Raw genomic sequence first — 14,826 nt, 5'->3', positions numbered from 1 at the left:
CCCCTGAGATAGCTGGTGCAATTACTTATCTCATTAGAAAGAGGGCAAAGAGACTGAGCTGAGGATAAAGAAACCATCCAAGGAGATAAGCTTTAAGTATTGGATTGGAACTTGGTCTGAACTTAACAGACTCTTAGCCCTTCCTTGTGCCGCCTCTCCTACTTACTCTAAAATTACTTCATTTTTTAATTTTTTCTGAATTGCCACCTACTTTTGTCATTAAGTGGTCTTCCCTCATAGTTCAGTTGGTAAAGAATCCATCTGCAATGCAGAAGACCCTGGTTCGATTCCTGGGTTGGGAAGATCCCCTGGAGAAGGGATAGGCTACCCACTCCAGTATTTTGGGGCTTCCCTTGTGACTCAGCTGGTAAAGAATCTGCCTGCAATGCAGGAGACCTGGGGTCAATCCCTGGGTTGGGAAGATCCCCTGGAGACGGGAAAGGCTACTCACTCCAGTATTCTGGCCTGGAGAATTCCATGGACTGTATAGTTCATGGGGTCACAAACAGTCGGAAACGACTGAGCAACTTTCACTTTCACTTTGTCATTAAATATAACAACTTAAATGATAAAGAAGAAACACTTAATGAGAACAATATATTGGAGGTCCTTGAGTTATTCATAGCACATGCATTTTTAAGGAAAGTTGTATTCCATATGGAAACAAAGTTCATGGAATTTGTTCAAGCCAGAATGAGACTTAGCTGTTTTACAGTTAGGGATCCTCTGAGAATCAGAATATTTAGATATGAGAATGGGCCCATCAGAGTATCAGAGGAGAAAAAGAATAATAAAAGGTTTACTGTTCCCTAGATTTTTCAAATATCTTCACATCCTTGAAAACAGTCTGTTTCCAGAACTGTAAGCACTTGGCATGGTAGGGTAGACGATGGAATGGTAAGTAAATGAAATACATGAGTCATACTTGCCTCCTCTAAACAGCTATGAACCTAGTAGTCAAATGGGAAATGGCAGGGAGATGTTGGAATGTCCAGAGTTGAATCAGAAACAATTCTTAAGTCTGCAGGCTAAAGTTAGAGTCCAGTGACTGTCTCCTGCTGACACACAGGGCAGTGACTTAGATTTTTGTGCTTATGTGAAAGATAGCCTTGTTCCTCTTTCAGAATAACTTTGAGTGTATATTTCATTCATCCATTCCACACGGTTGACCTGTTTTGTACACACACTGTTCTAAGTGTTGGAGTGTTTACAAAAGTATAACTACTTTCTCGACACTGTTCTAAGTGCTTTACATGTATACACATCAGGATCATACTTTAAGTACAGTTTTCTAACTGTTTTTTGAACTTAGCACATTTAAAATTTTTCATGTCTGAAGTATTTTATTTTGTGATGTGCCATGATTTATTTAATCATCCCCCTTTTGGTGGGGAGATACTTACATTGTTTTCTCTATCCTGCCTTATTTTTAACTGAGGAAGAATAAACTAAACTAGATCAAACAAAACAAAGGAAAACCCCTGCTTTAGCCTAAAAGAGAAGGAATCAGAGGTAATCAAATTTTATTTTGATTTTAACAAGTCTTTGTTATGGGGTAAATTATCCCATCTTATGAACGGCCGGACACCATTTTTTCCATATGCTTTTTTTATAAAATTAGCCTATCATGATATATTAATGGGTTTGATAAAATGGTAGTCAGTGAAATCTGGTGGGTAAAATACTGGCTAATAGGAGTGTGTTTACGGCAAGGCTGGACTTTGAGCCACCCACACAGATGATCAGCCTGTGAAGGCCAAATTGTTTGGTTCTTAGAAAGTTCCTTCTGTGTCTGCAGAGCAAGTCACCGCGCTCTGACTTTCCACCCTTGTCCCTTTTCTTCCAGAGCCTCCTTGGCCAACTGCAGGTTAAACCTTGCGCTGGTATACTTTGAAAAGGCAGTTGACAATGTTATTGCCAATAAGGGTGACAATACGTCAGATCTGGTCAGTCTTTACCAGGAAATTGCTCAGATCGAGCAGCTGAGGAGGAACCATGAGCAAGCCATCCAGTACTTGCACCAGGTAGGTGGGTTGGCTGAAGTCCAGGCCAGGAGGCTTTGTTTGGCCGCAGGCCTGGTTCCCAGAAGGGAAGAACGGGATGGGATTGATTTTCCTCCAGATCCACACAAGAGACCTTCCTCAAACTCTGGACAAGGAACACAGGCTTATGGCGGGCCTGTCTGCTGTGTGACCTGATTTAACACAGCATTTCCCCTCCTGGCTTCCCTCACCTCTGTCTGTGCCAGGAAGAGGGAGCTGAGGGAAAAAGCCAGAGGGGCAACTGAGTTCACGTCTTTAACAAATGCAAAGGGCTTCTAAAATGAAATTTTATAATATTTTGGTGTAATGCTCTAATTTGTCCTGTAAACTAGTCTAGCTGGTTGAATTTCCAATCTAAGGTTAAACCACCAAGATGGTGTTTTGCTTGGAGGTGACTAATTTGACAGATGCCGAGGGGAAAACGAAACGAGACGTACAAAGGAATGTTGAGTCTATCATAATTTAAATAGTGTAGGGCACTTTATGTATCAGCTACTTAAAACTTTCCTTGAAACTGCTGGTTAAATTCACCTTTTCTCTCCTCAACGGAGAACCGTGCCTATGGCTTCAGGTATCTCCCATGACTGAGATCAGATCGTAGTACTGGATTTCCTATTTTGCAAAAAAAAGCGTACTGCCCTCGAACAGTGCATATGACAGCAGTCTGCTGCTGAAGAAAAGGCGTTTGCCTGCAATCCAGAAAGCCCAGGTTATTGACATCACGATGGAGAGATGTTTAGGAGTGCTGCCCGGAAGACAGGGAGTCCACTACTTACGGAGAAAACCTGGCCGGTGTGTCTGAGACTCCCTTAAAGCAGCAGTCCAGTTTAGAATGAGTAAAACAGTACATAATCAGGGTTTCCCACCCACAACAAAAATAATAGTTCAAATGTATGGAATGCTTTTACCATGTGCATATGAGGCTATATTAGTTCATTTATTTCATGAAATAAGCATATGAAGTAAGCACCATTATTTATTTTTTTAATCTTATTTTAAGCATTAGGAAACTGGAGCACAAAGAACTATAGCTAATTCACTGGAAATTGTATAGCTAACAGGTTGGGGGGGAGGTGGGTGAGCAAGGATTTGAACTCAGAAGATTTGACCCCACAGCCCCTACTCATAACAACTCTGCAATGGGTCTTAGCTCTAAAGTGTTGTCTTGAGTGCTGTCTGGAGCTCCTTGAAATACCTCATGGTGTTTGGCCTATGAAGTATGAAGTACAGGTGGCTCTTTTCTTGCTGGTGGGTAGTGAACTGGATACTTCCTGTTTTCTTTCTTTTTCCAAAGTGTTACTCCTTCCATTTTAGTTCAGATAATAAAAGCTGTATTTCTCTAATGCTTATAATGTTTAGTGATACCTAAACACTATATACATATTCATTTAATCTTTACAACTGTTTGTGACAAATACAATTTTTGTCACCCCTGTTTTATATTCAAAGAAATTATAGTGACTTGCCTTATGTTATAGTAAATGGCTGAACTAAGATGGGAACCCAGGCAGCTGGGCTCTAGGATTCACGCTTTACTAGCCTTTTTTTTTTTGATACTGAACCTTTGAGAGGTTGAGCTAAAGCTATAATTTTGCTTTTGTGATGAAACATAATAAAAAGTAATAATTTTTTGAGAACCTGCCATGTGAAGGGTGCTGTGCCCAGAGCTTTGCACGCATCATCTCATTTAACTTTTCCCAAACCCTAATCAGGGTTTCTCTTGTGACTCAGCTAGTAAAGAATCCGCCTGCAATTCTGGAGACCTGGGTTCAATCCCTGGCTTAGGAAGATCCCCTGGAGAAGGAAAAGGCTACCCACTCCAGTATTCTGGACTGGAGAATTCCATGGACTGTTAGTCCATGGGGTTGAAAAGAGTCAGACACAGCTGAGCGACTTTCACTTTCAAACCCTAATCAATGGAAAGTATATATTCTTTCTACATATGAAGGTAAAATTACTTGCTCAAGAATCACAGAGAGGAAGTAGCAGATCTGGGACTCAAACTCCTCTCTCAGGTGGGTAACTCCATGATTAAATAAACATCAGCTGTCAATCGACCAGCACTTCTGTGGGAGCTACTATAAAATCCACAGTGAAACACTGCCATTTTGATACTTATCCTTCTCACGATTTTCTGTATTCTAGGCCCATTCTATCTGTGTCTCTTTGTACACAGAAGTCAGCCCCCAAGCTGCAGAGGCGAGCGCATTACTAGCCAAGGCTTATGCCATGTCTGGAGAGGTACAACACAAGGGTAGGTATAAGAGGTGATTTTGCAGATATTACCATTTCCCTCTCATAGGAGGGATGCGCACTGCCAAATGGAATAGGTGTATCTATCAATATGGACAGATGATAAGTAGCTTTTCATGTCTGTAATAGAAAGATAAGACTAGATACCATTTTGTAGAGTCATTTACACATGGATTTAGACACAATAATATCTCCCCAAATTAGCTGGAACATCAAAACCAGTAAGATCATCTGATTTCTATTTCCTTTATTCCCTTAGAATCTCACCAGAATTTACCTGCATAAAGAGTAGAGAATCCTACATGCAATGAACATGGCCTGAGATCTATCAGTTAATTAGGAAATCCAGTGATAAAAGAGAAACATTGGCTCCTCTCCTCATCCTCCTCCACTCTCAACCTCCTTGACTCTTAGAATGTTTGTAGCAGCTACAATTTTCTTGACTTCTATTCAGAAGTGAGGTACTGGGGGTTCTAGAGGAAAGCTGAGTTATGAACCCATCCTTCAGCAGTAGTCCTTCTCAGGGAGTGCCGTCCTTTTCATTGTGGGTAGCTTTGAGAGAGACTTGGAGGAACTGGTAAGGAAGGACAGTCCCATGCTCACCTGGCTTGATCCAATTAGTGGACACTAATGGATTCAGTGGTTTATCAGGAGGAATTTGAGATTTATAAAAAATATAATTAAAATATTTTTAAATGCCGTGCTTTTAAAAATAATATATTTTTAAAAAATAATCTTTTATGTACTTATAAAAATAATCCATTTTGTTGAACATTATTTGCCAGTTATATATATGAGAGAGAAAGGAAAAGTGTGTGTGTGTGTATGTATGTGTGTCTGATGAGGGGGGATGATATTATTTTCTATTCTTGTATTTCCCTATGTTATTACATAAACTTTTTTTTTTAAGTTTTCAAAAGTTATTTGGATATTTTGAACATTGGTTTCTTTAGCCTGAATGTTCATTGAAGATTCGTATTCTGTGTTTTCTAACTAATTATCTTTCTCCTTTTAAAAATATCCTTGTGTATACTCACAGTATTTGTGCTCTATGTATATATTTGATTTTTTTAAACAGTCTTCATGGTTATTAAGAAATTTAATCTGTTTGTGAACATGTAAAATTTGTTTTTAATGAGAAAAAGTCTATGATTATAGAGTTGGGAGATTCCAAGACTGTCTTATTCTTTTCTTACATACTAATTTTTAACTCAAGAAAATCTTCCACTCCTAGCATCCTCTAAATTCCAGATGGATTAATATTTTTTACATCAGAACTTAAAAATATAAATTAGCCAGAAGAAAGTTCAGTACTAGAATAAAATGTACTAAAATTAAAAATTGGAGAAAAGAAGAATTCTCTGAGCATGCAAAGATACACCTGAAAAGAAGAGACCGTTAAGTTTAATTATAAAAAGATCTAAGACTTGTGCCTGTCATGAAAAACCATAAGTAAAGTAAAAAACTCAACCAAGATGAATAGATAATCCAAAGATAGGCCCTAGTTTTTGTTTTTTTTTTTTTAAGAGTTTGTAGTTAACTTTCTAAGAAAGAAAGCTCCAAGGGCAGATGATTTCACTGGGTAATTCTACTTAACATCTGAAGAAGAAATAGCACCCATCCTATATAATCTTCTCCAGAAAGTTAAGGAAGAAGGAATACTGCCCAACTCATTTTGTGAGGCCAACATCTCCCTGATACCAAAATCAGACAAAGACAGTAGAAGAAAAAACAAAACCAAAATAACAAAAATAATAATAGACCGATACCTTTCATGCACATAGATGTAAACAACAACAACAACAACAACATGTATAGCAATATAGAAAAAAGAATAATACACAATGACCAAGTGAGGTCTTTTTCCTTTGAGAATGTTAGGCTGGTTCAGTATTCAAACCTGAATCAATGTATTCTACCATATCAACTAAATCCTAAAAGAAATCAGTCGTGAATATTCACTGGAAGGACTGACGCTGAAGCTGAAGCTCCAGTACTTTGGCCACCTGATGTGGAGAATTGATTCATTGGGAAAGACCCTGATGCTGGGAAAGATTGAAGGCAGGAGGAGAAGGGGACAACAGAGGATAAGATGGTTGGATGGCATCAGTAACTCAGTTTTGAGCAAGCTCCGGGAGTTGGTGACGGACAGGGAAGCCTGGAGTGCTGCAGTCCATGGGATCGCAAAGAGTAGGACACAACTGAACTGAACTGACTGACCATATCAACAATCCGAAGACAAAAAGCACATAATCTTATCAATTGATACAGAAAAAGCATGTGACAAAATTCACTATCCTTTCATGATAGAAAGGGAACTTCCTCAGTCTGATCAAAGGCCTGTACAAAAGGCCTACAGCCAACATCACGTTCATTGGTAAGATTGTATGCTTTTGTCTAAGATCACAAACAAGGACAAGATGTTCACTCACTACTCTTATTCAACATAGTACTGGAAGTGTTAGCCAGTGTAATAGGCAAGAAAAAGACATACAACTTAGAAGAAATAAAATGGTCTCTATTCATCGACAGCATGACTGACCAAGGCATTTACAATTCCAAGGAATTTACAAATCTCTTAGAACCAGCAGGTGAGTTTAAGCTTAGCATGGTCATAGGATATAAGATCAACACACATTTCTATATTAGCAGTGTACAACTGGAAACCAAAATTTTTAAAAATATCATTTATAAGAACCCCACTTCCTAAATGAAACACTTAGGTATAAATCTAGCAAAATATACACAGGATCTGTGTGCTGCAAACTACAAAATCCTGATCAAAGACAGATGACCTAAATAAATGGAGACACATTGTGTTCTTGGATTGGAAGACTCATAGTAGTAAAGACGTCAAAGTGAAAGTCACTCAGTCACGTCCGACTCTTTGCAACCCCATGGACTATACAGTCCATGGAATTCTCCAGGCCAGAATACTGGAGTGGGTGCCTTTTCCTTCTACAGGGGATCTTCCCAACCCAGGGATCAAACCCAGGTCTCCCTCATTGCAGGCGGATTCTTTACCGGCTAAGCTACAAGGGAAGCCCAAGAACACTGGAGTGGGTAGCCTATCCCTTCTCTAGCAGATCTTCCCGAACCAGGAATTGAACCGGGGTCTCCTGCATTGCAGGCAAATTCTTTACTAACTGAGCTATCAAGGAAGCCTGTCAAGTTTTCCCAAATCAGTTTATGAATTTAACTCAATTACAATCAAAATTCCAGTGGATTTTTTTTCTTTTGGCTGGGCTCAACAGCTTGTGAGATCTAATTCCCCTACCAGGGATTGAACCTGGGCCCTCAGCAGTGAAAGCACTGAGTTCTAACCACTGGGCAACCAGGGAATTCCCAGGAACTTTTGTAAATATAGATAAGCTGACTGCAAAATTTATATAGAAAAGCAAAGAAACTAAGAAGCTAAAACAATTTTTAAAAATAATACAGTTAGAATCGTACTGCTTGATTTTAAGATTTACTCCATCAATAGAGTGGTATTGGTAAAGGGACAGACAGAAATCAGAATCATTGGAACATAAGGAAAGCCCAGAAATAGACTTAATTAATTAATGGCCAATTAATTTTTGACAAAGGTACAAAAGTAATTCAGGGTGCAAGTGATAGTCTCTTCAACAGATGGTATTGGAACAATTGGTATCCAAGTGTCCCCCAAAACGTCAAACACTTTCATATTGTACATAAGCATTAACTCAAAATGAATCACTGTCCTAAATATAAGAACTAAAATTTGTATTTACTTTACAATAATCAATAAATAGTATAAAACAGCAAAGATACCAATTTTCTTCTATCAAATTGTCAGCATCTTTAAAAAGATAACCTTTTAGCATTGAAGAGAGCAATTTGATTACAAACTCCTTGAAGGACAGTTAGGCAGGATATTATACATCTTAGAGCTATATATATATCTATTGAACTATAAGGCAATCAACTTTTCAACCGTACTGTGTGAAAGTTTCAAAAATTTAAAATTATCTGTCATTTTCCAGATAGGTAAACAGGTCTGCTCAGTCATAGCTGGTGGGAGTGATAGTGTAATTGATATGAAATTGTGTTGGTGGTTTAGTCGCTAAGTCAAGTCTGATTCTTGTGACCCCATGGACTGTGGCCCACCAGGCTCCTCTGTCCATGTGATTTCCCAGGCAAGAATACTGGAATGAGTTGCCATTTCCTTCTCCAGGGGATCTTCCCGACTCAGGGATAGTCTTGTGTCTCTTGTGTCTCCTGCACTGCAGGCAGATTCTTTACTGCTGAGCCACCAGGGAAACATTGTTATTAAATTCAGTTCAGTAGCTCAGTCCTGTCTGACTCTTTGCTACTCCATGGACTGCAGCACGCCAGGCCTCCCTGTCCATCACCAAACTCCCAGAGTTTACTCAAACTCATGTCCATTGAGTTGGTGATGCCATCCAGCCATCTCATCTTCTGTCATTCCCCTCTCCTTCTGCCTTCAATCTTTCCCAGCATCAGGGTCTTTTCAAATGAGTCAGTTCTTCGCATCATGTGGCCAAAGTATTGGCGTTTCAGCTTCAGCATCAGTCCTTCCAATGAATACTCAGGACTGATTTACCTAGGATGGACTGGTTGGATTGTCTTGCAGTCCAAGGGACTCTCAAGGGTCTTCTCCAACACCACAGTTCAAAAGCATCAATTCTTTGGCACTTGGCTTTCTTTATAGTCCAACTCTCACATCCATACATAACTACTGGAAAAACCATATCTTTGACTGGACAGACCTTTGTTGGCAAAATAATGTCTCTTGCTATCTAGGTTGGTCATAACTTTTCTTCCAAGGAGAAGGTGTCTTTTAATTTTGCGGCTACAGTCACCATCTGCAATGATTTTGGGGCCCCCCAAAATAAAGTCTGTCACTGTTTCCACCATTTCCCCACCTATTTGCCATGAAGTGATGGGGCCAGATGCCATGATCTTAGTTTTCTGAATGTTGAGCTTTAAGCCACATTTTTCACTCTCCTCTTTCACTTTCATCAAGAGGCTCTTTAGTTCTTCACTTTCTGCTAAGTGTGGTATCATCTGAATATCTGAGGTTATTGATATTTCTCCCAGCAATCTTGATTCCAGCTTGTGCTTCATCCAGTCTAGCTTTTCTCATGATGTAATCTGCAGGTAAGTTAAATAATCAGGGTGACAATATACAGCCTTGACGTACTCCTTTCCCTATTTGAAACCAGTCTGTTGTTCCATGTCCAGTTCTAACTGTTGCTTCTTGTCTCAGGAGGCAGGTCAGGTGGTCTGGTATTCCCAGCTCTTTAAGAATTTTCCACAGTTTGCTGTGATCCACACAGTCAAAGGCTTTGGCATAGTCAATAAAGCAGAAGTAGATGTTTTTCTGGAACTCTCTTGCTTTTTTGATGATCCAGCGGATGTTGGCAATTTGATCTCTGGTTCCTCTGCCTTTCCTAAATCCAGCTTGAATATTTGGAAGTTCATGGTTCACGTACTGTTGAAGCCTGGCTTGGAGAACTTTGAGCATTACTTTACTAGTGTGTGAGATGAGTGCAATTGTGTGGTAGTTTGAACATTCTTTGTCATTGCCTGGCTTTGGGATTGGAACGAAAACTGATGTTTTCCAGTCCTGTGGCCACTGCTGAGTTTTCCAAATTAGTTGGCATATTGAGTGCAGCACTTTCACAGCATCATCTTTTAGGATTTGAAATATTCTATCACCTCCACTAGCTTTGTTCATAGTAATGCTTCCTAAGGCCCACTAGACTTCTTATTCCAGAATGTCTGGCTCTAGGTGATTCATTACACCATCGTGATTATCTGGGTCATGAAGATCTTTTTTGTATAGTTATTCTGTGTATTCTTGCCACCTCTTCTTAATATCTTTTGCTTCTGTTAGGTACATACCATTTCTGTCCTTTATTGTGCCTATCTTTGCGTGAAGTGTTCCCTTGGTATCTCTTAATTTTCTTGAAGAGATCTGTAGTCTTTCCCATTCTTTTTTTCCCCTCTATTTCTTAGCATTGATCACTGAGGAAGGCTTTCTTATCTCTCCTTCCTCTTCTTTGAAACTCTGCATTCAAATGGGTATATCTTTCCTTTTCTCCTTGGCCTTTAGCTTCTCTTCTTTTCACAGCTATTTGTAAGGTCTCCTCAGACAACTGTTTTTCCTTTTTGTATTTCTTTTTCTTGGTGATGGTTTTGACTACTGCTTCCTGTACAATGTTATGAACCTCCATCCATAGTTCTTCAGACACTGTGTCTATCAGATCTCATCCCTTGAATCTGTTTGTCACTTCTACTATATAATTGTAAGGGATTTGATTAAGGTCATACCTGAATGGTCTAGTGGTTTTCCCTACTTTCTTCAATTTAAGTCTGAATTTGGCAATAAGGAGTTCATGATCTGAGCCACAGTCAGCTCCCGGTCTTGTTTTGCTGACTGAATAGAGCTTCTCCATCTTGGGCTGCAAAGAATATAATCAATCTGATTTGAAATTAAGGGACCAATTTGATATATATAATAAAATTGAAAAGGAAACATGTATAAGGATTTCACTCTGGCACTATTTGTAACTGTGAAATATTATAAGGAAAATTTGGTATGTTAGTTATATAGAATTTTGTAGTATTTAAAAGGGCTACAGTTGACCAGTGGTTAGGATCCCAGGTTTTCACTGCCATGGCTTGGAATCAGTCCCTGGTCAGGGGACTGAGATCTTGCAATTATCAAAGTATGACCAAAATTAAATAAAAGGGCTAGATTTTACAAATAAAGAAAAGGTTAATTTTTAGAAAGCAGCATTAAGGGACTTCCCTAGTGGTCCAGTGGTTAAGAATCCATCTCCCAATGCAGGGAACACAGGTTTGATCCCTGCTCTGAGAAGATCCCACAGGCCACAAGGCAACTAAACCGATGAGCCACAACTACTGAGCCATTGCTCCAGAGTCCGTAGGCCACAACTACTAAGCCTGCAAACCTAGATGGTGTGCTCTGCCACAAGGAGAGAAGCCACTGAAATGGGAAGCCCACACACCACAACTCAAGAATATTCCCTGCTTGCTGCAACTAGAGAAAAGCCCACACACAGCAACAAAGGGCCAGTACAGTCAAAAATAAACTAATAAATATTAAAAAAGCATTAAGGAAAAAACAACTTGCACTTTTAGGACACAGAAAGCAAATGTGATGGTTTAGTTGCTAAGTAGTGTCTGACTCTTTGCAACCCCATGGACTTTAGCCTGTCAGGCTCCTCTGTCCATGGGATTTTCCAGGCAAGAATACGGGAGTGGGTTGCCATTTCCTTCTCCAGGGGATCTTCTGGACCCAGGAACTGAACCCAGGTCTCCTGCATTGCAGGCAGATTATTTACCAACTGAGCTAGGAGGTAAGCCCTATAGTTATATTTATATAAAGATGAAAAATGAACTGCAGAGTAAGAAAAACTGCATCAAAATATAAACAGAGGTAGAGACTTCTGGCTGTGGCTTTGTGAAGAGTTCGTATAATCTCTTAACATACATAGCATACACACACACACACACACACACAAACTGAATAAAATGATTAAAAAAGTACCCATTTCAGGACACTGTAAATAGACAAGCAGATAACAAATTGCAGGTCATTCTCAAATCTGTTAGAGCTTTAGGTAAAGAGTGAGTCTTTTTGGCGTCTTGCCTGGGGCTGCTCCCACCCATCCACAGCCCCAGCTCAGTCCTTGAAGAACACAATTTTATCAACATGAGGCTAGCCGAGAAAACCAGCACCTTTGCTGGCAGAGGAGGCTAGTGACTCGTTTAAAGCATGGGATAAAAGCCTACAGATTTATCAGATAAAAGTGGCCAGCGTAGTAGGAAATGAATTGGGGAATGCCTGGTAATTGTTAGCCTGAATATGCTGTACTGGTTGGTGTCAGTAGCAGGCCAGTCATCAATTTTAACTGAAAGAACCTTGAAATGAGAGAGCCATAAAAAGGCTAAATAAGCTCTTCCAACATCTCTGGCCATCTGGGAAACCACATACACATGCAGGGGACACTGGAGGGTCCAGCAAAAAGCAACCAAAGGAGACTTGAAATGTGGTAGAGCTTTTGAACGCACTCCCCAATCTGCATACAGATCGCTCAACAGAGGATGAAAGACATAGCATCTGGAGGCATTTGAGCACAACCTCTTCCCAAGTCAGTGGGTCAACACTAGCTGGGCAGACACAGGGGTCACCCCCAGGAGCCCAGACTAAAAATTAAAGTAAGCATTGAAACCTGAGCAAAGACTTTCAGTATTCGGTCCACTGTGTAGGAACTTGGAAATCATCAATCCATTCTAACAATATAGAAGCTGATCACACTGAAAAATCACTAACTCTTCTTTGATCTGTCAGAGAAGTAAGGTCATGGGTCACAAGTCAACTGATGCCTCTGAAACTGGAGAAACAGGTGAATACAGAGAATCACAGTTTACCAGAACAGATCACCATCTTGACAGGAAGCAGTACTGGGGTTAAGAAAACCTGAACTGTAGTTGATGAATTTCTGGAAGCTCAGTGTGGGCAAAATTTTTAAATTTTTAATTAAAAATTAGGAGAGTTAAAAATTTCAAGGTTACTCAATCATAGGGGATCCCCCACACTTTATATTTTTATCTCCAGGAACTTTATCAGGTTTTTCAAAGTGAATATTGGAGAAAAATACCCCTTGCTTGCAGCAGGGAGGGGCAGAAAATGGCCATTTAAAAAATATACCAGAGCATTCTGCTTAACAAGGCCTGCCTTCAAGAGAAACTTTTTTTTTAAGTAGACCATAAATATTGTTGTTGTTTTTTTTTTTTTCCTGGAGCCTAACCAACCTGAGAAGATGGAGATATCCAACTTTAGCCTCTTCCATGCTATCCCATCTGAGGGAGAGGGGAACTGAGGATTACTTGAAGAGTTCACAGTCCAGAGGCATGGGCTCACCAAATCACAGGATTATACAATGCTTCCCTTCCCCCAACACCTTACTACCACATTACTAAAGGCCTCTTTGGAGCAGTTCCTTTTATACAATACATCATGCCCAACTATCAGGAAGAAATATAAGGCATATTAAAAGTCAAAGACCATAATTTAAAGAGACAGAACAAGCATCAGTATCTTACTTACTTAGAAATGGAAAATGAAGTGGCTCAGTTGTGTCCAACTCTTTGCAACCCATGGACTGTACTGCCAGGCTCCTCTGCCCATGGATTTTCCAGGCAAGAATACTGGAGTAGGTTGCCATTTCCTTCTCCAGGGGATCTTCCCGACCAAAGGATCGAACCTGGATCTCCCGCACTGCAGGGAGACTCTTTACCATCTGAGCCACTGAAATTATCAGACTGAGAATCTAAAACAACTATGTGATGTCCAAGGGCAGAAGATGGATTTCTCAGCTCAAAATAGAGAATACACCCTTCTGCTGCCTTTTTTTGGCGTGTGGGGAGGGTGTCTGTTATTGGTCTATCTGGACCCTCAAGGACTGGGCGATGTCTATCCATACTGGAGAGGGTGGAACTTCTTTACTCAGTCGACTGATTCAGATGCTCATCTCTCCTGGAGACACCCTCACAGACACACTCAGAAATAATTTTCTGCCAGCTGTTTGGGCATCCTTAAGCCCAGTCAAGCTGACACAAAAGTCACCATCATAAATCCACTCCTCATCAACTTGATATCTATACACATCTCCTTAATCCTCAAATGAAGACAATAACAAGGTCATCATTCTACCTGACATGATACAGCTCTCCTGGTTACAACTGAAAAGACACTAATCCCTTCCCCAGAAGAGGAGGTGAAGTCCTCCAGGATGTTGACTAGCCTTGTGGTATCACATAACTGGAAAGCTATGATGTACATTTGATGATCCTTAAAGGCTGATATAAAGCTAATACATCTTATGTTACATGATAAGAAAATAAAATAATAAAGAAAACAAAGATATTTGCTTAATATGAATATGTATATACACACACATACACAAATGTATGTATAAAATAAGGAGGAAATTCTCATTACAATTACAGTCCTCATTTCTGTAACTGTGTGGTCATGGCTGGTATTTATAACTATCTTTTTCTACTACCCAATCTATATCCCTTTTGTCTTCAAGAAGCACCTCAGCTGGTAATGATTCTTTATTTAGTAAAGTGGCCCAAACCTTCTGGCCTGGATTAGGATGTTGTAGTTTTTCATTGATCTTAATCACAGGGCACAGTACTACTAAGAGAAGCCCTAAGGGACCTGGTGTATTCCAGACAGACTCTCCTGACCTCCACTGTGGAGTAGTACTCGTTTCCCCTGAGGGATCAGGAGCAATGACCCCAGTCAGCACAATAACTCCTTTCCCTGTCTTTTGATTCAAAGGCATGAGGAACCCAAATAACCAGGAGGCGGTCTCAACTTCCAGTTCAGTGGAATCATTGTATCTCCTAATGCATTCATCTCTCTAGAACTAAGACCTTTAGACCAGCAGAACATACAATTATGGTAAAAGGAAGCAAAAATTTTGTTAGTGGGTCATAGGGATAA

The 14,826-nt window shown here is 39.9% G+C and overlaps 1 protein-coding gene across 2 annotated transcripts in view; it reads left to right on the top strand.

The window, feature by feature from the left end:
* Positions 1-14,826, top strand: part of TTC23L (tetratricopeptide repeat domain 23 like) — a 67,416-nt gene that overhangs the window by 21,658 nt on the left and 30,932 nt on the right. For both annotated transcript variants that reach the window (XM_019982889.2, XM_019982890.2), the window contains exons 7-8: positions 1,847-2,024; positions 4,188-4,296. In XM_019982889.2, the coding sequence (XP_019838448.2) occupies positions 1,847-2,024; positions 4,188-4,296 (287 nt within the window). The remainder of the gene's footprint in view (positions 1-1,846; positions 2,025-4,187; positions 4,297-14,826) is intronic.

The sequence above is a fragment of the Bos indicus genome, chromosome 20 (genome assembly GCF_029378745.1).
Source record: "Bos indicus isolate NIAB-ARS_2022 breed Sahiwal x Tharparkar chromosome 20, NIAB-ARS_B.indTharparkar_mat_pri_1.0, whole genome shotgun sequence".
In the NCBI taxonomy this organism is placed as follows: domain Eukaryota; kingdom Metazoa; phylum Chordata; class Mammalia; order Artiodactyla; family Bovidae; genus Bos; species Bos indicus.
The sequence above is the reverse complement of the archived record's forward strand: the minus strand, read 5'-3'. Positions and strand labels throughout refer to the sequence as shown.